At 43.4% G+C, this 26,600-nt stretch overlaps 1 protein-coding gene across 15 annotated transcripts in view; it reads right to left on the bottom strand.

The window, feature by feature from the left end:
• tcf7l2 (transcription factor 7 like 2) overlaps positions 1–26,600 on the bottom strand; it is an 87,603-nt gene that overhangs the window by 11,014 nt on the left and 49,989 nt on the right. For all 15 annotated transcript variants that reach the window (XM_084937609.1, XM_084937599.1, XM_084937595.1 and 12 more), the window contains 3 exons: positions 6,588–6,720; positions 4,140–4,242; positions 3,108–3,194 (listed from right to left, as the gene is read on the bottom strand). In XM_084937609.1, coding sequence (XP_084793735.1) covers positions 3,108–3,194; positions 4,140–4,242; positions 6,588–6,720 — 323 coding nt within the window. The remainder of the gene's footprint in view (positions 1–3,107; positions 3,195–4,139; positions 4,243–6,587; positions 6,721–26,600) is intronic.

Here is a 26,600-nt window from a genome sequence, read left to right as displayed (position 1 = left end):
TTCTGCCTATTCAGCACTGTCAGCAGCACTGACATTTTTATCTTCATCCCTCTGCACTCCTATCATCATTTCATCATCTCCAACTGTGCCACATATCGAGGCCAAAAACTCTTATTTATAAAAATCTAAATCTATGGCTAGAACAGCCATAAGACTCTGCTGTTCTGTATGCGCCAGTGTATGTATGACAATAATTATTTGTGTGCGATTATTTGAACATGTACGTTCATGTGTATGTTTACAGCATGGTGCCTTAGTTCCACGTGACCACACACAAATTCAAGAGAAGAGAGGATGATGAAGGAGAAGAAAAAAGGAGAAATAATTCTTTTTTTAAAGCAGCTCATTATCCAGCAGTGTCTGGCTGCATGGCTCCGAGCCAGAATATAATGATGAGGATAAACTCGCCAGGAACAACTAGTTTCTGTTGGAGGCCATCTCAGGGGAGTGCCAGTGCTCCCCCTCAAACTCTTTCCCTCTTTTTCTCCTTTCCCCTCTTCTCCCTTCATCACTGACACATTGGTGTTTGTGCCATGTCATCCGATGATGGGGAGCTCGGCAGCAGTGGCTGCATATCGCCCATCATTAAGGCTGCTGCATTTTCTTCACTCACCCTGTTTCCTCTCTCCCTGTTCACCCCTCCCTCTTTCTCTCTCTGTGCACTTGTTAAAATTTCCTCTGTTCCAAGATCTATTTTTCTCTACTCCTCCCTGTCCCCTCACCACCTCCACGCTCCTTCGTTTCCTCTTTCCACCCCTCCTCCTGCTGCCACCGCACGGCCCAGGTTATGGTTTAAACATGACGGCCATCCCTTTGAAGCATGGGGGCATCATCATCACCATCATCGGGCTCATCAGCAGCAAGCAGCGCCTTGGACCAATTTAGCCAACACAGAGAGGGAGATGCATTGGAGACCCCACCCATCCACCCACCCCAACCCCGGGGCTCCTACGTCTCAATCTCAAAGGTAAGAATGGCTGGTGGGAAAGGGAGGGGGGGGGTCACCGGCGCAGCAAGCCCAGTGTCAGCCAGTGCCATTTAATTGCCAGTGTGAAGCAATAGCCCCCGTGCCTGTTTAATGTATAATGATCCAGCCGGTGCGCTTCTCCCGTTAACCAGGAAAAGAGAGGGAGTGGGATGACGGGGGAACATATCAAAGGGCAGGCTTAAGCACAAGGGGCAAAGGGGCCTCCACATCCACCCACCTGTCACACATACATTCACACGCACACAGACAATATGGGGGACCTGCACTGGCTCCAACCCTATTATCAAAATAATGTCTTTCATTTGCTCCGCTGACTGTCTCTACTCTCCTTGGCTCTTTTTCCTCCCTTCCTACAAGAATGTATTTTTTAACAGGACCTAGGTGTAAGGTGCTCATTGGGGGGGGGGGACTACGAGGTACCGGATTCATTCCTTGAATCCTAATTCAGTTCGGGCTAAGGCACCCGGGACTGATATGAAGCAGCGCTCTCCTGCAAAGACCTAACTCCCGACAAGAGTACAAGCCAGGATGTCTTTTCTCTCAGATTTTCCGCAGCCAGCCTGCACGCTACAAATCGTTTGAGCTATCACAGCAGTGCGGCCTGATCTTTAAACAAAACCAACAAGCTGAAGCAGGCTGTGATGAAGGGATTCTGCTATGCTTCTGACACAATTAGACAAATTGTTACTAGATTTTGTCAGCTAGTACATTTTTTTCCCCTCATTTTGAGGGGGGTGATGTACTAAACCCTTCCATTCACCAGAGAACTCCCAGAGCCCTCCATCTATTCAGTTATACTAATTCAATTAGGGGCCTCATCACAGGGCATTAGCTCTTCCCCATGGCCAGTCCCCCCCCCCCACACCCCAGCCAGTATATTCAATTAGCCGCACTGGAAATAAGATGATCATAATGTAGAGGCTGTCATTAAGGGACCAAATTAGCAGTCACTTAAAGCCCAAGTTGGCTGGGTACTGTTGCCAGATGCCAATGTCTGGATAGACCCACCATCTGACCCTTTGCACTTGAGACTTGCTGGGGATGGGCTGTGAGGGGCCCAATCTGACTCTAATGCAGACATCGTTCCAACGAGAAAGCAAAATTGGTGCAAGACAGAATTTTAAAAAAACAGATGCAAAAAAACTGAAGTAAACCGTCTAGGTTAGCCTATAAATGAAGCTACCCTTTATTCTCAGGGTTATGCTTCACAAAACATAATTCCCTCTTGAAACTGCTCCCTTCCTGCATCTACATGATCCATCAATGTCACAGAGGTCTAAACAAGCCGCCCTCAGGAGCTGCTTTTCCAATCAGGCTGTAATTAAACTAAAGCTTGGCTTCATCCCTAGATTCCAAACCAGCGCCGTCCAAAGTCCCCTGCTGCAGGGGCATGTAGAGGGAGGAGCAGTGGGAGTGGAGAGAGTGGGAGGCTGTTTGTTTTTCTGTCTTGGTGCTTTTTTGACTCATCCAGACCCACAAATCATGGGGTTTTCAGGCATCCTAAATTAATTACGGTCACTTCCCACACAATAGAGAAGACGTACGTTCCTCAGGGGAACAATAAGTAGCTAACTGCTGACTGACAAATAGACACACATAATAAAAAAGATGGCAACAAGTACACACACACACACACAATGCCCTCCCATGGGTGCACTAATGTCCAGAGCAGCAGATGAACTGGACCAAAGCACTGGCCAAGTGTCAGACCCCAGCTTATATTACGTAGTCCTCTTCAAAGTGTTGCTGTTTGTTTATCTGTCTGCCTGCTTAAACTCACAGCAAGGACATGCCCCATCTCATTTCACATCAGCCTGACATGTAGCGGGGGTAAATGTTCTTCAGGGGCCTCATTAGAAAATGATAAATATAATTAATATTTGAGCATGCTAGCTGAAGCCCCACACTGGAGAATTGGCCTTTTGAACAGAGATGGGAGAGTGGGAGCGCTCCTTAAGGGAGAAGTTTCTGCTCACTGTTTGTGCACATGGGCGTGCGTGTGCGTGTGTGTGTGTGCTGCTTGCGCATTGCCCTCACAGCCAACACAAACACACACCAGTGAAGGTACAAGCAAATGAGAACAAGCATGCGTGTGTTTAGCTCTTAGGGCTTAACTCACCTTGACATGGATGCGTTGACAGTGAGCGCAGTTGGGTAGGGGTGTCTAAAACCCCCTGTTGTGATTGGATAAACAGGTTGACCTTGCCTAAGAAGAGGGAAGAAAAGAAGAAAGACAGAAAGGTAAAGGAACAGAGTTGATGGAAGAGGAGAAGCTAAAGCCCTCTGTCTCTCACTTCTCCCCACCGTGGGCCTCTTTATTCTCATTTGATCAGGACAAAAATCTAGGGGATTGCAGAGCGCAGATCAAAGGGAGGAAAACTCTGAACAATTTGAATGCCACAAATCTTGATAGCAATGGCTAATTAAATTTCATAACCCTTCGCTCTGTGTCGACAGAGTGGGGCCCCGTTCCTCCCCAAGCTGGAACTAGGTGTTTTGTTGTGATAATTAAAGACGAAGCGCGGGTCTCTTTAATGGAGCCATCACACTAATTGAGGTCTACACATCCAAAGACAAACAATAATGAATGTAAATTTATACCAAAATAAAGTGCAGCAAATCAAAGGGCGCCATGGCTGCGCTCAAGGCCTCTCTCGGTATTTAGATCGCGGTGAGAAAACATTAAATTAACAGAGCTTAATTTGTAGCCTTTTGTCATATTAACAAGTGTTGACAAGAGTTACCAGGGGAGAGCCCCTATGTGGAATTGTGGGTAAAATACGGGCAATCACAGTTCATTAATCTAATTGAACCATACACAGACATGCAAAATAGTATTTGACACAAAATAGCAAGTTGAGGTTGGTGAGGGCTTAAAGGAGCTGCTGCTGTGGTTAAGCAGCGAGTGTGGAAGTTGGTGGGCCAGCGAGAGACAGAGAAGGCTTTTAAAACTGTGTCCATAAATCCATAAATGAAATGTATGAAAGGTAATATCCACTTTTCTTGTTTACAGCGCCACTCTTTAATGGTTTAGCTTGATGCGCACCTTTATGCTTAGCAATCATCACAGCATGAAGATGTTTCTAGCCTTTCCGCACAACTCACAGGAGAATAAAGATGAAAGAGAAGTAAAAAAAAAGGATTTGCTTACTGTGGTACTAACCATCCTAGCGGATGGGGGATCTGGCCGACAGTGCCAGGTGACAGTGGGTAATAAGGAGATATATCTGGAGGATGTGGAGGCCTTGGAATTCCTGTGGAAGAAGAAAAAGTAGAAAAAGAGGATGACGCGAGGAGAGAGGAGGTGGACAGGACGAGACGATGACAGAGAGAGGAGAACCAAAATCTTTGTCAGTGCTGGGATCTTTTCTTTGTTCAGTTTCACATATGAACGGGGCAGACATCACAGGAGTGCAGATGGGAGGAAGAGGAGGAGGAAGAGGGCTTGTTGCATCGAATGTACACAGTGCTAAATCACACTTCCTGATCAAAGGCCTTTGAGGCGGCACAGCGGCACAGTGTGTTGGAAGAGGCAGAGGGGAAGAGAGGTGAGGAAAAAACACCAACACGATTCTTGTCACATTTGTCTGGTGACTCAGAAGATTAATGATATAAAATGACTGAGGTTTAGAAGTTAACAAAACATAGTATCATAATTAAAGCTTTCTATCTGATCAAAGAGCTGCCAATATGGGGCTAGCAGTTGAATCTGCCCGCTGATTTACACTGACAGTCCTCGCTGTATGGGCGTAGTTATTACATACATGAACAAACAAAGCAGTTAAGAGCTTCCTTTTTTTCAAATTCACCTCAATATTTCTGGATTTAAATCAGATTAATAGTCAATTAGCTTTACATCCGATGCTACCAGAAGTACAACGCAGTGACGATCAAACCCCAATATCCGATCATCAGTCTCCATTCGTTGAAGTGATCCTCAGATTTAGCATAAAACAAGCAGCAAATTTTGTTTTTCACCCACCGACGGTGACAAAGATATCCAATTTAAGGACAGCTCTTTTTGAGGGCATCGCCGAGCAATCACAGCATCCACGGTGTTGCCTTTACTCTCCGTGGCAGCTGACAGGCGAAGGAGCTGCATCGACAAGCTGCCCCGAACGAATGCCTTGAAAAGGTCTCGTACACAGCCAGCTGTAAAAATAACTTTCTCTCTCATGACAAACTTGAAACAGGGAACACTAGACAAGTGTAAAAGCGTGGCAGGGAGGGGTTTATGTGCAGCAGACCAGGAACTGGGGGACATTTTTTATTTCTTTCTTTTTTTGGCTGGCTGATGTGCGTTTCTTCCACACAGCTTGCTTTTGCCCATCCAGCTGATGCTTCAGGTATTTTGGCCTGTGGTAACAAAGCCAACGTAAACCCAGATGAATCTTCATAGATTAAAGACGTTGGCTTCTGCTGGTGTTTGTTCCCAGCTGATTTAGCTCATCCAGGATCTGACTCTTGAGGAATTATGGTACGTATGGCAGAAAACTTTTCTTGGGAGTACAGTTATACCAAAAGCGAGTTCTATTTTAAAAAAAGAAAAGAAAGCCTGTGGAAAATTATCCCATCGCCACCCAGCGCTCAAGACCTAATATAGCTCATTAATTAATTAAACACTGTGCCCAATTAAGCAGCCCCATTAAGCACTACATTAAACAGCAGCTGGCACATTATTTCCCCTTTGTAAGGGCCATCATAATAAGGGAACATTATTACCTAAAACACTAAGTGAATCCACCAGAGACCTCTGAAAAGCATGAAATTATTCAGCACACTGAAAATGCATTAACCTGAAAGGACGGGCTGAATGACAGTTAGCAAAATTAAGTGCTGGGTCAAGATGCTCGTGGAAATGAATGAAATTGCCTTAAAAAAAGTGCGCTGAATGAATGTAGGAGACTGAATTGTGGGTACAAACATGGACACTGACTGCAGGATCAACAGGCTATAAAGCAGGTGTGGAGAAAACCTGTAAAAGTCTGTGTAAATCTTTCATACTGAGGAGTTTTGTGCACTTAGTTGAAAACTGTGTGCTTGCTGGTCTTTAAAAGTAAAGAGCTCCCACTACAGTGGCAGTATTATTTTGAGCATTGGCAATTAGAGCGGTGGCTGTTTACTGAATTCCACGTTTAACGAGAAGTTTACGAGGCACTCTGCAAGGTTGTTGTTCTGAAATGTAAGGCCCTTTTTTTTACCCCCCTCAATCAAAACCAAACAATTTTAGTGAGCATGATAGCTGAATCAATCAGAAACAGATTAGAGCAGCAGTTTTCAATAAGAAGCACTTGAGCTGACCTTGTCCTACATTAAGTATCTTGTAAACAGTGCTAGTCATGTTTATGAAGTCCTCAAATGAGCAATTAATGGATAAAATAAGCTTTTTTTTTTTTGTTTCATTCCTTTTCATATTACCTGCATTGAAAGTGTGACATGAACACGACTACATACTGTTCAAAGAGCTGGTTTTTGGGAGGTTCATCCTGTCGCTTTTGGAAAACAAGTGCACTTAATTCTGAAGGTGTTTTGAGCAGAAATCAAACACGCCCGTCTCCGCACGCCAGTTAAACTTGTGTGAAAACACTCCGGACCGTACCTGTTTTGGGATCCACGTCTGTCTGTAGGTGAGGTGGGGGGTTCCCCGGTGTGAAGTGTTCATTGCTGTAGGTGATCAGAGGCGTGAGAGGGTGCACATGGTGGGGGTGCTGTACCACTGGAACCTTATTAGACTGAGAGACAAGAGAGAGGAGGAGGATACAGAGAAAGATAGATGGACAGCGATAAAGAAAGAGGAAAGGAGGGGAGAGAGGAAAAAAAAAAGAGGCGAGGATGTTAATATTTGGGATGTGAGTTAAAGATTGCAGGCGCCTGCCATAGAGTTACAACTTGAAAGTTCTCCAAAGAAGAGCTATCAAATTCTGGGTATACTCAAGGCGCCAAACCACCAAACCACAGTGAAAATAGCATGGTTTGTAATTAAAAACACTTCTGTGGTGTCACTCTGGAATTCGGTAACACAATCTAAGAGGCTTGTGGGGTTGCCTGTTCACATTTGAGTTTGATGTGTGATGAGGCACTTTTAACCACGGTTGTAAGTGAAGTAATCGATCATCTGTAAACCACAAAAATCAAGGGAGCGCGCGCGTATATCCACAGTCATTAGCAGCTCTCCGCTCAGCTCTCGAGCCTCCTTCTGCTATCCCCTTCCCTCTATCTATTCCCCCAGGGCCCCAGTTCGTGGAGGGTATGGGTGTATTGTAATAAAAGGGTTAGGAGAGAAGAGGTGGGGCCGTAAATCCATTTCTGCATTTTTGCCAAATTAGTTTTAGCTATGTAATCTTCTCTTTGTGCTTCTAAGTGGCGCAGGCCCCCTTTTTTTTTTTTTCAATTACCCAAAGATTACAGTTGAGCTTTAGGGGTGTGCTGCCGTGGGCCCCTGTGTTAACCGGAGCTCAGCCCCCCTCTCATCAGGCCAGGGCTGGGGACAGACTAATACACACAGTCCCCAACCACAAGATAACCAGATTAGAGCTCTGCTGTAGATTAGGCTGGTGGCAGAGGCTGCTCTCGCCTCTTTACCCACACATCCTTATCCTGCCCTCAGCAGTCAAAGAAGCAGCACTAATCAGGCTTATCATAACATGGATGATATGTTCAGGGGGAGAGGAGTGAGACACCAAGCTGCTTGCGTGCGTATGTGTGTGTTCAGTCTGCTCTCTCGTAGGCCACACACCCTCATTAGTGACTTCAACCCATGCAAGAAAGAAAGGAAGAAAAAAAAGCTCCACTGTGGCACATTTCCAAAAGACTTTGAAAAACATTAATGGGACTAGATGTTGGCAGGGGAGGAGGAGGAGTGTGTGTGTGTGTGTGTGGGGGGGGGGGGGGTTACATGCATAAGATACACAGCTGCCCAGTGCTCATTGACAATACAAATGCAAAGCTACGGGCCCAGGGCAAGACAAATGTGAGCAGAGATTAATGCTGCAAACTAATCATCCGCCCAGTCTGTTTGAGGCTGAAGTTAATATCGTGTCTGTGTGAGAGCCCAATGCACCAACAGCCCATTCAGAGTCCCGTGCTAAATTTTCACTGGGTAGTTAAAGCTGTCTATCTGCATGATCGGTACAAGCATGGCCATCTAGACCTCTATTCTATAATGGCAATGCTGGGGGAGTGGGAAGAGTGTGTGTGGAAGAGGGGTGGGGGGCATTCCCTATTGCCGTGGTCCCAATGAAAGATTAATGAACCCCAGCAGAACTCCAGGGAGGCAGAGAGAGACTCCTGGGACTCATTCACAGCCCTGAGCTGAAAAGGCTAGGGATGGGAAAAGGGAGAGAGGGTTTGGGGCGGGTGTGTGTGTTTGTGTGTCAGGGTTGGAGGGGTGGATAGATGGAATGGGATTCGTTAAAAAGAAACACAAACGAAGGCACTCATTGTTGCTTAGGGAATCCTTATCTGATCTGCACACCCAGAATAGAGGGATGAAAAAAAGGTGGAAAAAACAATCGTGATAGAGGTTACGGCAGCTGCTGAATGTGGCCGATGAGTCGGCAGCTGAATGCTAGAAGACGGCCTCGGTCTCTCCCTCTCTCCCTCTTTTTGTCCCCCCATCCCCACCACCTCATCGCTCACCTCCTAACCTCCTCCTTCACGTCTCTCCGCTCCTCCCTCGGGTAATGATGTGAAAGAATGTTGTCAATTCTTCAACTCTCTGCGCTGAAAAAGCTTTAGTGGCCATTTAAATGAGTTCTTTTGTCCAGGGACCCCGGCCATTGAGAAGACAGTTCAAAATGTCCATCCACTGAGTCCACATTTAGACAGAGGGTGTTAGAGAGGGTGTGTATGGGACTAAGAGGGAGGGAGAGAAGTGGAGGGCAGACGATTTACATCACAGTCACTTGTGTTATAAGAGTGTCCTCATTTTTTTTTCCTGAAAAGCTCAGAGTGATGCAAATAGCAGTAGGCTGAACTGCCTGCTGGAGGTGGAAAAACGTGAAGCCAGAAAAAGGACACTGTAACATAAACTCAAGTTTTGGTGTTTGTTGCAAGACTTTAAAGGTAGGTCCTTTAAAAGAAGCCTTTACAGTTTGAGGACTCAAGAATTGGTCAAACTAGCTCCCACTGTGTTATCTACATCCTGCTTACATCAATCAGTCAGCTGATATCGACCTTCTTCCATCAGCTAATACGCACACTCTGCATTTTTTGCAATCATCATAACTTCCTGCTGACGTCAAGACAGTACCCGGTGGTCCCTAGCGGAAAAGAGGCCCAGCACCTGCCCTGTGGCCCACTGTGGGACAATGCAAGGCCCAGGACTCGTCTAGCAGGCTGCTGGGTGCTTCAGCCGCACAGGGCCCACACAGGGAAACAAAAAGCAGGCGACGTGGGAGGCTTTACTCTCCCTGCTCCACAAAAGCCAGGGGTAAAAAGAAAAGAACATTTCCTGCCCCTACACCCCCGCTGACTCGCATCCTTCCCACCACCTATATCGTGAAAATAAACAAATATAGCAGGAGACGGACGCGCCGCTCTGCAGATGTGACGAGCTGATTCGCGAGCTCGAGAAAGAGATTTCGCATTCAGAACAGCCTGAAGTAAAATTTAAGGGCACCCTCTTGTGCGAACATCAGTGAGCACGTTTACTCTTTCCACATCCAGGACACAGATATGGCACCTGCTGCTGAAATCCACCCAGCAGACACAAACAGAAGCAGCAGTTGTTGGCGTTTGATTGTGTTATTAATATCGCCTTGGCTCTTTTTTTTATTCTGATCCGCTCCTCTTTCTTCCAGATGTGAGGTTAAAATGCTCACAGGAAGCCTGCATGTTTTAATAGGGTCATAATCAGCCTCTTCCTGCAAATTCAATCCATTTCAGCAAGTGCATAAATAAAAACTGTATATAATATATATAGTAGCTGGTAACTTCCATCAGTGAAAAGCCTTTCAGATGTCAGACCTTTTGGAAGGGAGAAGGGGTACAGGAGAAGTCAGGGGGGGAATAAAGTCACAGCAGGACAGAGTAAGACAAAGGGAGGGGGACAGAGAGGTGGAGGCCAGACAGGAAAAAGCTGTTGGCCTTGCATTTCCGCCTGGTGGGACCTTGCAGGGCCAATTTGAGCCCTAAATGTGAAGGTGGCGACCTTGTGGGCCCAGTGGGTGGCTGGGCAGGGGGTTAGAGCCTCTGTCTCCCTGCTTCATGTCATGATATGATGAGTTGTCATAACAGCTTGCAGGGCGCTAATGAGCTGTAGTGAGGCCGGGGCAGGGAAGGGAGACCGGGAAGAGAGGGGTGAGGGATGTGGGGATGACAGTGGCGTGATGGATTGGGGTCCTCCAAATTCCAAAGCAAGCAGAAAAAGCTGCCAGAGCACGCTGCCTCTCCCAGAACATGCAAGTGGCCGGAATCCAAATCACATGGAGTGACACCATACAGAAAACAACACAACAGCAATAGTGGGAAGCTGGGGGGGGGGGGGGTGAATGTGTGTGTGTGTGTGTGTGTGCATGATTTGCTATAAAGCAAAACAAAACAAAAAAAAAAAGAAACAAAGTACAAACGGTGCTGCCACTAATCTAATCATCTGGTATCAATCGATGCTGTCCTGCTGAAATCTGTTTACACAGAATTAGTTTTCCTTTGGGAGGCATAGAGTGCCCCCTCCAGGCTACAGATATTAATCTCTAAGCAAACGCCATATCATACCAATGAATGTTCAAACACACACACACACGCTAGTCCTCGTAGCACTCAGCCAAATCAATCCTCAGATTCAAGCAGACAATCTAAAGGAATACTTAGAGATTAGCAGCGATGGAATATGAAATGCTCTGACAAATTACAGGCTTATCAAAGCCATGACCTTCCAGGATAACATGCTGATTAAAACTCTGCTACATTTCAAAAATAATAATTTTTTGGTTAATCAGAAGAAGAAGCAGGAGAAGAAGAAGAAGAAAACTCCTCAAAATATTAAGAACCTGGGGATTGTAAGGGGGGGGGGTGATTTAAAAAGCAGATATGGAGGTGTTGATCAGTTTTCTCTTGCAGAGAAGATGCGTCTCCGAGGGCAAGAGGCTCCCGAGACCACAGTATATTTAAAAGTTAATCTATTCACTTTGCTGCAGTGACATGCTGACTGCTTGATCAGAGCGCTGAACAAAAATATTATGTGGGCCAGAGCCTTTGCTCCCCTTCCTCCTGCTCTCTTCACTAACACTCAAGTCATTCGTCATCATTTATTTTTTTCCTTCTGCTTCCCATCTTTGATAGTCGGCACATCAAATAGAATCGCAGAAAGGACATGTTCTGATATGTCACAGATAAATAAAACTGCGCACAAATAGCTTAAATATGAAGTGGTATTTTGGTAGAGCTGTTGTATTCTGTGAAGACAAATCATCCTCTTAGACACACGTGTGTTCAAGCTTTTTTCCCCCTCTTCCTTTTCAGTGTAAACAGCCTCTTGAACTCACATACCTGAGTTAAAGGAGGCTTCTCTGAGAGGTGATATTGTATGACGGCGTTAAGAGCCAGACTGAACTGTGCCTTTTGAAATGCAATCAGTCCCTAAGAATTTCATCAGAAAGCAGAGCAATTAGAATCTGAATTGAATGGCAACATTAACAAAAGAATATGTTAATCTGTGAGGTTGCCCCAAATCTCATTTTACATTTCACAGCTAAGACATGAGTTTGATCAAATATTATCAAGTAAATAATTCTCCTCTTGAGAGAATCACGTCTATTGCCTTTTTAATTAATTTAAGCACATTGTTTATAACGTTTATTATGTGGGCTTTAAAGTTATGCTCACAAGTGTGTGGCAAAAAACAAATAAATAAATAAATAAAAATATTTGGGATACTGGTCTTGGATCAAGCTCAGGCATGCACATACACAAGCACACAAACACGCACGAGTTTTCAACGTCAAAGTATTTCTAGCAGGCTTTTTAAAAAAAATCAAGTGACCACCACTCTCTCAGCCCCCCCCCCCCAAAAAAACACTCCCCTCCTCCCTTTCCCCTCACCTATCTACAACCGGCCTGCACCACAACAGCTACCTGTCAAAACAATGTTAAAACCCTTCAATGGTAAGAAAAAGCAGAGACAGTGAAGAAGCAGGGGAGCTGCGTTACTCACCCAGCTGCTCAGATTGAGGTGCCAGCAGCCCACCTGCTGGAGGAGAGAGAGCCCGGGGCCTAGGACTCCTGCCTTGGCTCCCGTCTCCTCCGGCCCGGCTGGAGCTCCATCCCGCGGGTACATGACCCCCTCGGTTCCACCCCCACCCCCACCTTCTCCTCCTCCTCCTCCTCCTCCTTCTTCCACCTGGCCCCCCCCCAGCTCCTCCTTCCCCGTCTACGCCGGGGAAAAGCCCTCTCACTTTCCTTGGCCGCTCCTCTCCTTCACTTCTTCTCTTCCTCCTTTGTCTGTTCCTGTCTTGACTCCTTCCTCCACTGTGTGCGAGTGTATTGCCGGGCATGTGTGGCACGAGCGTGCATATGTGTTTGTCGTCCCCCCTCGCTTTGCGTTTGGTGCCGCAGCCAGCTGACCATTGTTCCCTCAGGTTTTTGACATTAGAGTGCGTGTGTCTCCTGACGTGTCTAGAGCAGGCTCAGGGTCTGAGGCCTAGTTCCCCCCCCATAAACACACAGTCACCAAATCATCTCCACCCATCCACCCACCCACCCACATCTGCCTGCTCAAAAAAAAGGAGGAAAAAAAAGAGGAAAGAAAATCCCCCAAAATCCTTCACTCTAACCACAGAAGCACTTGCTCTTTGCGGCCAGCAGTCTCCTCTTCTTTGTCAGAGAAAGTTTTGATGCCGGTGACAAGAAGTATAAGAAGTAAAAGCCAGAATGTGGACAGAGAGGAGGAAAAATTACTCTGAGCAGTTGTTCAGCACCGCAGTAGTCTTCCCACTAGCTATACTCCAGAAAAAATACTCACAAACACACACACACACATACATATACACACAAAATCAGTTATTACCCAAATCCCTGCTGTACGTTGGGTCTGTGTATGTGTTTCTTAAGAGTATGTGTGTGTATGTGTGTGGGCTCTGCTGTGCCTCCAGGATGCCCAGAGACGAACTGGCAGCTTGAAAAGCTTTGGCTACAAGGTAAAGCGAGCAAAGCGAGAGATGGAGACAAAGAGGAGAGAGAGAGCAGGAGAGAGAGAGAGAGAGATAGAAAGTGGAAAAAAAAGGAACAAGACACAACAACATCCACAAAGGGAGGGCAGGCTCAGCAAAGTGTGGCCAACAGTCACTTTATCTGTGTGATGCTGACAGTCCCCTCTTCATGCCCACTTTCCAGGGGAGAAACCAAGGAGAGAAAGTCTTCACTCTGACACAGACGTGGCACCTTTCGTTGCAATCTTTCTCTTTTTTTTGGTTCCTGTCCTCTACCCCGCTCTACTTTTTTTCCTCTAAACAATACCTTAGAGTGGAGAACAATTCTTCTTTTAACCCCCCTCCTCCCTCCTTCCAACTCAATTCAAGGTTCATGTGAACAAGGCCTCGAGCCCCTCCTCACTGCCCTCTCTTCCCTGTTCTCCTTTTTCTCTGCAACTATTTCACCTTCAAGACCATTATTCTTCTGAATACTGAAACCAAACAATAAGCTTTGTGTGGTCAAGATTCCCCCCCCCCCCCCCCCCCCCCGAGCAATTCAAAAGATGTGCCATCCACTGCAGAAATAGACGAGATGTATTTAAAAGGGAAATCCTTCAAACGAGACTTTTCATTTATTATTTAAAAAAAGAAAATAAAAAACTTTCCAGAATTTTGCAATGCTGTTTGTTCGCTTTATTTATTTAGTTTTGGGTGTAGCAATAAAATAATAAATAAATAAATGAAATATCCAAAAATATTTTGTTCATCCTAACATGACTAAAAATAAGAGAAGAGGAAATATAAAAAAAAAAAAAAGTTCAGTAAACTGAGAAGAAACAAAAAAAATGCTACATGTTGAGGAAAATTTCTTTTTCATTGCAACAAATTAATTATTTAAAGTAATAAGTCAAGCTGTCACACTTTTTAAAGAGATTTTAAATTTTGCGTTCTATAATAATAATTAGGCTTGCCTTATTTTAATTATCTAACCACCTGAACCTGAATAAGAACCATGACAAATTAAATATTTATAGAATAAATGTCACATTTATTCAATTTTTTTTAACATGACCTAAATAAGAATATCAATAAAAAAAATTAAAAATAAAGTTTAACTACAGTGAGAAAATTTGTATGTAGAAACAAGCAATAATTTCTTTTTTGGAAGTGAGGTCAGAGAAATGAAAACACAAATGTTTCTCATTACAGCATTTTAAAAGCTGGCAACAGAAACAACTGCAAAGTTTTTTTTTCTTAATACAACAGAGACTTTGTTTTCCTCAAAATACGCTCTCGCTTTCTTTTCCTCCTGCACTCGCTCAGCCTCTCTGCTGCTGTTAGGACCCTGCTCTTCCCCTGGCCTGCAGCAGGCAGTCCTGAGGCCCTTAAAGCCAAAACAAAGCCCTGGGAATGTCCTTTACACAACTTGAACAATAGCGCCGGGGCTCCAGCTTGACAAGTAAAAGAGCTCCGACAAGGCGGTGGCTAATTGCCTGCCCTCCCTCCATTCAGCCGCCCCGCCACACTCCTGCCATCTCCTTTTGTCCCACGTGCACTTTCTTAAGTAAACTGCCAGTTTGCCAGCAAGTGATGGACAGCTCCCAATCATCCAGCCACAATGGCATCAACGCCACAACACAAGAGAGCACAGGGAGGATAAAAAAAACTTTTAAAAACCCTCTTTTTTTTTTATTCGACGGTCTAAGATGTTCGCACGAGACCGAAAAGTGTGCGAGGGGAAAAAAAGAAAAGAAAAAGAATGACGGACAAAAAGTTTTACAAAACAAGGAAATGAAACAACCTATGACCTTAGCAGTTCATTGTTTTCTCTGATAAATCACAACAATCGGAGGCAAAATGCACGAGCACCAACTTCAAAGTCCTCAGCAATTACTATAATAATTACAGTATAATTATGATATTTCCAAAAAATTCTATTTGAGTAAAAACAATTGAAATTCTTTTAAACACACAAAATCCAAATTAAATATTGACTCAGATTTTTTTTAATATTACCAGAAGAACGAGAACATCAGATGTGAGCGATGATCAGATTTACTTAAATTAAAACGTCAATAAAATATATATTTTAAAACTGATTCGATACGAATAACAGCATGCATGAATTAAAACGTAAAATAGCAGCATTTTATTTTTGAAAGCACACAATAAATAAGAATCGTATTTGGTTTGATGTGTTAGAATAATGCACCCCTGTCAGGCTGTCAGGACAAAGCAATCAAACAGTGCCTTTCATTATCCAAATTGTCAATCTGTCACTTAGCAACATAAGTGTTATAAATTGCCAAACGGAGCACAGAAAAATATCCACGGATAGATTCAACCAAAACATGATATTTAAAGTCAAACAAGCACCAGAAAATTAAGCACAGCTGTAATTAAAATGTTGAAAAGTCTTACCATTTAAAAGAGCTGTATTTGAGATGCTGCTCGGTTCCTGGTTAAAACAAGCATGCTGGCACTCATGGTAGTGCACAGACTCCAAGCAGACTCCCACCACCATGTCAGCCACTAATCCACTGGGGGGCAGCACCTCATCTACGGCAGCCCCTCGCTAAAGCCCGATGGGTTAAGCCGATAAGACAGCGGCCGGAGGACCGGGCGACAGCCAAGGTAATGCTGGAGCGAATTTAGGACGGCAGCCCTTCGGGTCCCAGAGCGGGGGGGAAGGACCGCGAGCGAGCGGCCAGAGCTGGCTGTTCACTTTCAGCCACCTCACGCATTCAAACGCACACTCAGAGGCTGCGCTGCTCTTCTCCGCGTCTGTCCGGGACTCCCTCTTTACCCCTTGCCCATCTTCATATCCCCCCTAATAAGCTCTTTTGTGTCCATCTCTCTTTCTTTGATAAGTTGAAAGAACAACAAAAAGAGGGCGAGAAAGAAAAGCTTTCATTCAGCTTGCTTGGAAGACATAAAGGTAGTGGAGTGCCGTCTATAGGAGTTGCCCTAACTTGGCTAAACTCAAGCAGCGGGGTGTCTCTCGTCATGTCATTAATCCCCAAAACTAGCCACGCTCCATTCACTGCTAGTCACACTAAATTAAATGCAAAATCAAAAACACAAACGCCGGGCAGAAGAAGTGTCAGAAAAAGGGGGAAAAAAGGCTAGAGAAAGCTTTCCGATCCAGGGCAAAGGGTGTGTGGTGTTGCAGCCACGTTGCCCGTAAAGTCCTGCCCGTCGGTAGCCCCAATTTTTGATGTAGGAAGCCCCGGGAAGAAAAAAAAAAACAAAACAGTCTCACAAAAGACAAAAAAACCAGACATTTATCACCAAAAGAGCCTGTCACTGTAGTACAGCTTTTGCACCTCCAACTCTCCTGCCTGAACTCTCTTAAGACAACTGAGGGGGGAAAAGGAGCCCCAACTCCAAAGTCAAACCTGCCAGACAACAAGGCAACAACAGCAGTTAAAACAATACCCAAAAATACAAATAAATGGATACAAGCTGTGGACGGTTTTCAGGAGAGCTGGCAATAGTAAATTCAACCCGGCCAACTGGTGGCTTGAAGAGAGGAAGCCCACTCTTAAAGCCGTGATCCGACCATCCGCTATACCACCGCTGTGAGCCTTTTAACCACAGCAGAAAAAAAATTACTATTGATCTTCAAATGGCGATAATTGAAAAGATCAAAAAGATTAAACAAAAAGAAAAAGAGAGAAAAATCAAGAATGTGCTGACTTACCATGTTGTGCTCCTTTTTTGTTGCAAGATTTTGTTTAAATAAAAAAAAATATTTGCTCAAAGATGCAGCATTGGAGGTGTCAAATTTTTGTAGCCGTCTCTTGATCGTATTACTTCCACAGTCCTGGTTTCCAATGCGTCTGAACTTTTTCCCTTTCTCTTTTATTTTGTTTGTGGTACCTAGCCTTTTTTTCCCCCTGCTTAAGACTTTAAAAGCCTTCAGCTCAGTAAAGCAGCACAAATTATCTTGCCACCTTGCTCAGCTCTGATGCTTTGGCCGCTAACTTTGGAAGGCCCTTTACTACTGCATCAAAATTAGCATTGTCAAAGCAGTTAATGAATATTAATATTGTATTTGTCATTGGAGCTGGCCCATTGCTGAACTCCAAGTCATCCATCAGGGACAAGATTAAGCACACAATTATTTCTGACTGACAGGGACCAAATCTGGAAGATTTTTTTTTCCCCTCCAACAATTTAAAGAAAAAGACACAACATCATCTTAAGGTACCTCCCATGAGACGAGACAAGATTAATACACTTTTAATGAAGCAAGATTTCATGGTGCACGAACAGCAGGAACCTCGAGAAAAAAAAGGAGAGAGGAATATAGAAATATTTCGGCTCAATTTCTACAATCATTTAAGCACTGGATTTATAAATTACAACTAATTTCGATGACAGGAGACAAAATTTTACCTCAAAGATTTATATTTTTTTTGGAGTGAAAAACATTTGTTCTCTCAGGTATCTTTATTAATACATAAAAGCTGGATTTCACCTTTTTTTTTCTTTTGATCATAGAAAAAAATAAGACGTGCGTGCGCTTCAGAGTGAGCGTCGCTGGAGATAAATTTAACATGAAACAATAATTAAAACACGGGACCTCCGGCTCTCTCGGCAGAGCCCGGCGGATCGCCGACCGCTGAGGACCACACAGGCAGCCTGCATCAGCACCACCCGCTGCACCAGCTCCATCCCGGAGCTTTCTCCCCTGCTTCGCCGCCCGCTTTCCACTGAAACGGCATCACAACCAGCAACTACGGCTCCCGGCACAATTTTCCAAACCTTCATCGAATGTGTGACAATTCCTATTATTATCTGAATAATAATAATAATAAAGCTGGTTTCATTTCTCCAATGAAAATCCTCATCGGAATTGTTTAGTAAATTTAAAGCTCTCGTTGAAATATTTACCTCAACAAATATCACTGCTACTAACACGTGTCTAGAAAAATTAAGCAGATGACGCATCATCTTCTTTACTCACCTTTTGCATGATTTAAAAAAAATACAAAACACTTTTCTTAGTATTGTAAATTTTGAACGACACCATGCCCAGCTTTCCCAGCAGCATCCTTCCTTTCCCCACAATTATCTGATTACTCTTCTCTTTTCAATCATTTCAATCGGGGGAACGGACAAATTCTTATCGGGTCCAATTAAAACTTATTTTCTGTTACTTTCTGTCGTCTGAAGAACACAACCACGAAATAAAGCGAAAAGGCACAGACGCAGTCGCACAAAAAAATGGCAGATGTGGGGCACTAATGCCAGCAGCCCAGTGAATTGGTGTGAGTGTAGGGGTCAAGCTGCGGGCTCACCTTGGAGCGCCGAGCCCCTGCCGACCACCCTGCCGGCTACCTAATACCATTAGTAACCCTTAGATGAACATACTAAATTGGCCTTTTGTTCTCCAGGAGCTGATCCGGCCTCACCAACTCACTGGTATCACGGCACCGAATGCAGATGGTGCTGGTTTTCTCTGAGATGAATAGCGCGCTTAAGAAAGCGCTGCTTCGTCCCGAATCGCCCGATCTCTAAAAGCCGTCGGCGCGGCATTATCTTATTTTATTGTATTTTTTAAATGATGTCGCTTTTAAAAAAATTGGAAATAATTCTTTAGATTTTTCTTTTTTACCAGTTTATTTACTTTTAAATCTGAAATCTAACTAAATGTGTGTCATACATATAATTTAGTATAAATTTGCAAGATCTTTCAATGTTTGATTTCACCAGCTAAAAATTGTAAATGTAATAAAATTAGGAAGCTAACCTAGTTTTAAAAAAAAATCGAATTAATTGTGGGTTTAAATAATTATCTCAATTAAACACGTATCGCTAAAAATATCAAAGAATCAAAATTTCAAATGTGCATCACTAATAAATCATTTCTAATTAAAAAACATAAGAAATTTAGATTTTAAACATACATCTCTTTAAATTCAAATAAGTGCAAGGAAGGGAATGACTCAAATTTAAATTACAATTAATAAAACAATCTTTTCATTGTTGTGACAAGGGCACAGACACTGATTAAGTGTTCACACAAGGCCGTCTATGAAAACAGGCACCAAACGCTGCGAATTAATTCAAGTTGAGAGCCTAAAACAGGTCCAATCTAGGTGAGGAGGAGAGAAGGGAAGGGAGAGACGAAAGTGAGCGGAGCAGCCAGCTCTGTGGCCCAGCGTGATCACATCAGCGCTAGTATCAAATTAACTCTCTGACTTTGAAATTTATTGATCTGCTATTAAGACACTAGTGAACTTGATGAAGTGAGTGCTGTAGGTGACTCTGGGACTTCAAAGTGTTGCACCAGCCACATAAAACAAGCCACTTTGATCCCCGCTCCGCTCCTCGGATCTGGAGAGGGGGCTTCAGAGGAACCCCCAATTCTGCTCTCCTCTCTTCTCCCACTCATCCCGGGCCCGGGCTGCGGCTCTCTCTTTCCCTTTCCACATCTGTTGATGCCCCAAGAACCGGCAAAGCACCGCTGGCACACAGTGTTCAATCGCACCAATGGAGAACGCAGTAGTGCACAGTGGTGCAGACAGATGTTTTTTCTGATTCACTGAGAAATCATAATAAAGCAACACACACACACACACGAACACCAAAAAATGCAATACGATGTCAAAACAACAACTAGACTAAGGCGGCCATCTAAGCGCAATGGCATTAAAATTCAGTGTCGATAAGAAGGGGATTCTTCATGCCAAATACGGCATGTAATAAGGTCGACGATGAGAGAGACAATGCAGAGTGGAAGATAGCAGTACTATTGTGTGGTGAATACATCCCCCTCTTCGCTTAAGGCAAGTCTTCCCACTACATTAAATATTGTGTGCTGCCAATCACACCTGCCTTTTTTTTCATTTTGTGCCACTGGGTGGAGGTAGTAGTTAATGTTTTCAACATGCACTCTTATCACTACAATATACCGAAGCAGACACAAACCACAGCCGGCCCACAGAACACCACCTCCTCTCCACAAACTAAAAACATTACAGGACAAAATACAGGAAATAAATATGGAAAAAAAGCAACAACTAAATAAAATCCTATTTGTTTCCTCTCATCATTTTGCAACAAAACAGCCTACAAAACTTAGGTTTGCCCTCCACTGAGCTGCTAACTTAGCGGGACCGAGTAAAATAAATATTAACGGCTAAATTAATCATCGGCAGGACAGTGTTTGCACTCAAGCTCCAGTGCTCAAAGGCAGGGGTGTGTATGTGTATGTGTATGTGTGCGCTTGCGCGCGAGTGTGTCTGCACTTGGAGTGCCGGGGCTAAGCTGCGTCTGTTTAATTAAGAGGGGTAAAACAGATGACAAATGCGAGACAGTTAAACATTTAATGTGTGCTTATCTCCCCCCTCATTTATTTAGTTGGGAGAGATTCAGAGTGGGTGGCGTTTAAGAGTGATGTGCCGGCGAAACGCTGGCGGAATTAGAACGCAGCCTCGCGCGCCGCGAGAAGTCAGCAAGCAGCACGCAGCCATTTCCTGACAATTGTTTTGACGTTTTGCAACTTAATTCTGTTTGATGGGAAAGAAAGGGATTAGGTAATAAATCAAATAAACACAAATATGGATTCTGCTACACAGCTGTTTCTGAAAAGCAAAAAACCAAAAAAAAAAAGGAGGACAATGTAAATGACAGCGTCACTCGATTATGGATAAAGTATTTTTAGCATCATTGCCTAAATTGTCAAAACAAACCATGCAATTAAAAATGCAACTATATCAAAGGCCTAGTTTCTCCTTCATTTCACCTGACAAAGACTTAATTTTTTTTTTCTGGTTGATCCCCATTGTGTATCTCGTACTGATGCACATTGCCTAGAGTCAATGTCAAATCCCAGCTCCAAAAGTCCCGCAAAAAATACAGAACGAACAGTGCCCGCGGCACACACATTCCTTTTACTCAACCCACTTGCAATATCTCACCCAAAGTTACCGTTTCCACTGTGACAACGTTAAATTGAAAAACAAAAAAATATTACATACCTAGAATATATACTCTACCTATACTGTGTGCGTGTATTTATGTCATATATAGCGTCTGTTTATCACAGTATGTTAAAGAAGGGAAGACAGAAAAAGAGAAAGAGATAAAATGGGGTGGAAGGGGTGATGGGAGAGAGAATGGAGAGCTAAAAAAGCACAAAAAAAAGAGAGAGAGAGTAAGAGAGAAAAAGAAGAAAAGGAGGAGGAGGTGGAGGAGAAAAAAAGCACTGTGCCAAAAGCATATATAAGAGAAACCTTCACCAATTAGTGGGGAGAAACGGGAGAGGGAGCTGCCGCGGCGTCGGCACTCAAAGAGCCAGGCCTCGCGGCGAAGCTGTCATGTCGGCAGGATTGATCAACAGGCCTGCTATTTCTAATGGCATGTTGTCATGAAGCTGCAGCCATGGGGAGCCACCTGCCTCAGTCCTCGCACAGCACTCCGTGTGTATGCGTGTGTGCGCGCGATGTGTATGCGTGTGTGTTTATGTGCATGAAAGATGGTTTTGGGGGGTATTTCAGCAGCCATGCCTATTCTGTGCCCATATATCTTTTACTAACAATTTGAAAACAGCCTGGAATCCTCCTCCCACTCTCTGGCAGTCTACCTTGCCTACCCCTGAAGGTGGAAGAAATGTGCCATCTTGGATCTTTCTTTATTCTCACACACAGCAAAGCCAAGCTGAGGTAAAATCCAAAACAATGGAAGACCACAACAATAAAAACAATAACAATAATAAAAATAATAATCATAATAATAATAGATTAAATTTGTCTTTTTAATCTTCACAGGGAATAATTACTGTCCGACAAATATATTCCTCAGTTGTACGGTATGAAACACGACACTACAAGTAAAGTTATCCTGTCTTTGATTAAAGCTCGTTTCCGTTTCATTAAAAAAACCAAGAAAACCCAACAACAATCTGTCTAAGAATAACCAGACAATGGAAGCTTGCTTGTAAAATGCCGACCCAGAAAAAGCGCAATCAAAAAACGAGAAAATGACTTTGTTGAAAAACGTCACGTTATCCCCGTTTTCAAACTGCTTCACCGGGCCACACAGCCCGCACTCGCTAACAATAAAAAAGTCAAATAAAAGTTACAGAACTTGAGAGTTCAAGGTAGCGCGGGCTACTTGGAGTGCGTGTCACGTACAGTTAACCTTTTTATCGGGCATGCCTGTGGTCTCATCAGTCGATGAAATTCTTTGCCCGCGGCGGTGGCTTAGCCGAGGGACATGGACCAATAGAAAAATATTTCATTGTGTTAGCATTTCAAATGGCGAGTGGAGGGTGGAGAGGAGGGCATTTGGAGGGGCGGTGGGGGAAGTCGCTCGAACCGATCGTTGCCAGCGGAATTAATTGCCTATTCTGAGAATAATGTCCCTTAACCACGATTCTCGGAGGGCCGAACGCTAGCAGAGGCCACTTTTTTTTTTCTTTTTTTTTGTTTGGTGTCTTCAAAAAGACGAGCGCTTAGGGGTACTGGCCGTATTAGGGGTTTAGCTCAGTCCCCTTCAGGCTGGGAAAAATAATCAGAAGCACTGAACCAAACTCAAGTAATCCGTACTCCAATTAAAAACGGCGAACCCATTACACTGAACATTAGCGCATTGACAAATAAAAACCTTAAAATTACGGCTAAATTGATTAAACTTTGCCAAATTCTGACAAATATTTGGAGTATTAGCGCAAATTCACTTTAGGAGAGACAACACGAGAAATAAACCTTCTCCGTTCGGCTATCAGCCAGTGCTCGATAAATGGCTCAAGATGGCGCGACCCCAGTGGTGCTTCTATCCTTTTATTTAAGGGGATTTAAGTTCAGGCTCGGCTACACATTGGCCAAGGATATGCAATGACCCTAACTGATATTGGTGCATCTTTTAGCCACATCTTAATCTAACCTTTATAAAGCTGTGCAGCTTTTCAGACTCAAAACAGCATTAAGAACTAGCATTGTTTGGTGCGAGGAAAGAACAGCCCTGGGAGACGACGCCACAGAAAAGCTGGGGCAAGGAGCCCTCTGGAAAAGCAGCTGCTTATGCACTCCAATCAGTAGACAAACAAACCAAAACCCAACGGCTACGAAGGGAGGGGAAACATTTATTTATTTTCATTTTTTTTTTTTTTTGAAGACAGACAGGGCATCCCAAATGCTACCTCCCTCCACATCGACCTCTACGGGCCCATTCGCGCTCGGTGTCAATTTCATCCCTCGGCAGATGGACGGACGAATTCGCAGCAGTCCCCATTACACGCCTCTCCTTCGCTCATTGTGAATTCAGTCAACGAAGTCAATCTTATTAACTTCCGCGCCGGTTCACTCATGACATTTTCTTCAATTTTCTCGCCAACATCAAAAACATCAATTAGCAGCTCGAAAATGGGAAGGAGCGAATGACAGAGTCCGATAACGCAGCCTTATTTGAAGCCGAGGGTAAATCTATTCTCCAGTTTTGAATGTGTTCATTACAATTGCGTTTTCAAAGAAGACCTCCAAATAGCAAAGAAATTAAATTTATCTCCTAGAAATGTCCAGAAATTGTTTTTTTTTCTTCCCTTTCTTTTTTTTTTAATCCTGTGTCTATCTCTCAGCCTCAGTGGGTGACACAAAGCATTGTGGTGCTACATTTTCTTTTTCTCATTAGAACAGATCACAACTCCCACAGAAGTTGAAACCCTATACTGTAACCTCTAGACTAACCCGTAGAAATTACTTTAAAAGGAGTCCAACATTTCTTTGGGAAGAAAAAAGAAGGCGATAAAGTAGCCTGCCCGTGACCTACGGATCCAACAAAAATACTAGACGATAAATGCAGTATCTATTTTTTACCCTACAAGGGGAGCTATTATCAGATTAAAGGAATAAAACGCTTTACGGGGGAAAAAACGCTAAGGCTTTTCTTTTGTATTTATCAGTTCTCAAAATCAATCTTCACACGAGCATTTATCATTTAATTTACACGGCACCATTTAAAATGTGCTGTTACATTTTGTTTGTCCTGCAGCAACATTGTCACATGAATTCTGCAGTTATATTCATCTATGCCAAAAAAATTATAAAATTAGATTTTAAAATATTTTTGATATATCCAGAACTATTTTTAAATAAATCTTAAAATCGCTGTTTATTAATAAAACAATTTTTATCATGAAATTTAAGAATGCATCATCTAAATATTAACAACAATAATAATAATAATAATAATAAAATGAAAGAATTTTTTAAATAAAATAGCATAATTACGTAAGTAACATTTGCATTTTTTTATAAACTATATTTTAAAATAGACTTACATTGAATAAATGTAATAAATTTCGATTAAAAAAAACAAACGAAAAAACAAACAAATCACAACCATTTTATCCACAGCCTCATTGATCATTTCCTGCTACTCCACAGCACAGTTACATCAAAATGTGAAATACAAACCTACACATTAATGAAGAAGCTCTCTCATGGCTCAACTCCTCTGCCTCCCATCACTGATGAACATGTAACTCAATAAACCTCGGCCGGTAACCTTTAAGTAAAAGGCTGTTTTTTTGCCGATATCCAAACATTGTCAGACGGCTTCCTCATGCTTGAGTTACATCTCCGAGGGGGTGAACAAAAGCAACTTTAGTGGCTGTGGAAAGACACTCGCAATGCGAGGGGGGGAGCGGGCCGGTCGCTTACGGAGATGTGCGTATCACGTTCCTCCGGCCCATTGATTTCTGATCTTTTGACATTATTTAGTAGCTTTTTATTTTCTTGCCCGTCTTTTATTCCATGTCATAAAAGACATAAATGTCCAAACAAGTGATGTTAGGAATATCTACTATCTGTCAGAAGAGTAGGCTTTTCCCGGCATTAAAGCGACCGAATGCTCTGACGCAGTGCCGAGAATCGGCGGGATGAAAATATCACTCTTTGTAATGGAGGCTAATCAGATTTCGGATGCCGTTTGCCTTCTAGCTAAAAGGAGATGGAAACGCTTGGAGCAATAGGGCTGTAACCAGTATACTTAAGAGTTCATCGCAATCCTGACCTCGACACAAAAGGCCTTGCGTTTGTTTTCTCACACTTAAACTGGTATGTATGGCCAAGAAAAATGGGACGCGGAGTCAAAATTTAAATTTATTCCAAATGTCATTTTAATCTTTATTTCTGTTCTAAATAGACATGGCTGAAGCGGCGAAGCCGGCATGCTAAACGCAGAGGAAAACGAGGCGATGCATCTGTAACACGGCTGTCGGCTGAATGTTGAACACACAGTAGTGATCAGTTCCATTAAGCGGGGATTTGATCATCTCCCCCGTGCGCTTTCACAGCCCGGCTTCAGATTAGATCACTGTGAAAATGGTCAAATGGTGTGTTTATCTCTCTGTAATTATTTTGATGCAGATGACAGAGATTGGTTGTTTGCATGTGGTTAGATGAGTGTGCACAGTGTGAGCCAAGGCATGCACACACACTCTCAGGCAGGCACGCGAGCGTGGAAAGAGCTGAATGGGTACTCTCAATGCCATTAACCCATTAGATAATTTCAACAAAGGCCTGAGAATAATGTTTTATGTGCAAGGGGGGGGAAAAAATTAATGTTCTTGCTGGGCAACACAAATGGACTTTCAATGAGATCGAAAGCGAAATCCTCGGACAACAATGGCGTGTTGAGCTAAGCTTAAACATGTAACCGCTGTGGTAAAAACACTATCTTACCTTGACAGAAGTAAAAAATATTTTTGTTGCACCCCTAAAAACAAATCAAAGCAGACTCCGTGCTTTCATAGGAACACATCTTGCAGAAAAACAGCAGGAAAATGTGTAATATCGTCAGTCAGTAATGATGTTATGTCTAAAGTTTAATTTCTCTCTTGGCACCAGCATAATTGAGCCACAGCTGATCTCCACTGTGTGAAGAGGACGTTTTTGTCCTCCCAGCCTCCGCTGCACTCAGGATGCCCCCTCTACCTCGCTGTGACCTTGAGCGAAACAGCCTTAATCCTGAAGGGTAATTTTAAGATCTATTGCACACTTCCGAGGCTGATAATTACATTCAGATTTTTTATGAGATCATGAGCGTGATCTTTCGGCTCGCCCTATAATCACCTCTATTTTCACTTCACTCAACTTAGGCTGTGTCACTAGATTACCGGCCCTTCGTATCTACCTTCCCAATTACTTTTAAGAGTTTTGGATGGACAAATTTGTGCTTTCATGTCCCGTGTTAGCAGATGAGTTGCTGCTTCTGGCCATGAAAGGAGAGTTTTTAATGAGCTGAGGTAAGGTTAATTGGTTCACTAAGATCCTCTGAGTCATGTGCCTCTATATGAAATGAAGTCCATTTCCTGGAGTTTCCCCCGGACGTGTTTAATAACAAACACTTCAGCCCAATTTTCATGTTCCAGGGTGCAGGGAGAAATACAGTGAAGCTTGGCGAAGGTCTGTGTGGAGGGGGTGGAGGTTGGTTGTTTTTAGTTGTGTTACTTGCCTATACTATTAACGCCA

Source organism: Perissodus microlepis, chromosome 8 (assembly GCF_051167445.1).
Source record: "Perissodus microlepis isolate ML-2025 ecotype Zambia chromosome 8, ASM5116744v1, whole genome shotgun sequence".
Taxonomy (NCBI): domain Eukaryota; kingdom Metazoa; phylum Chordata; class Actinopteri; order Cichliformes; family Cichlidae; genus Perissodus; species Perissodus microlepis.
This window is presented reverse-complemented; position numbering and strand designations above follow the sequence as displayed.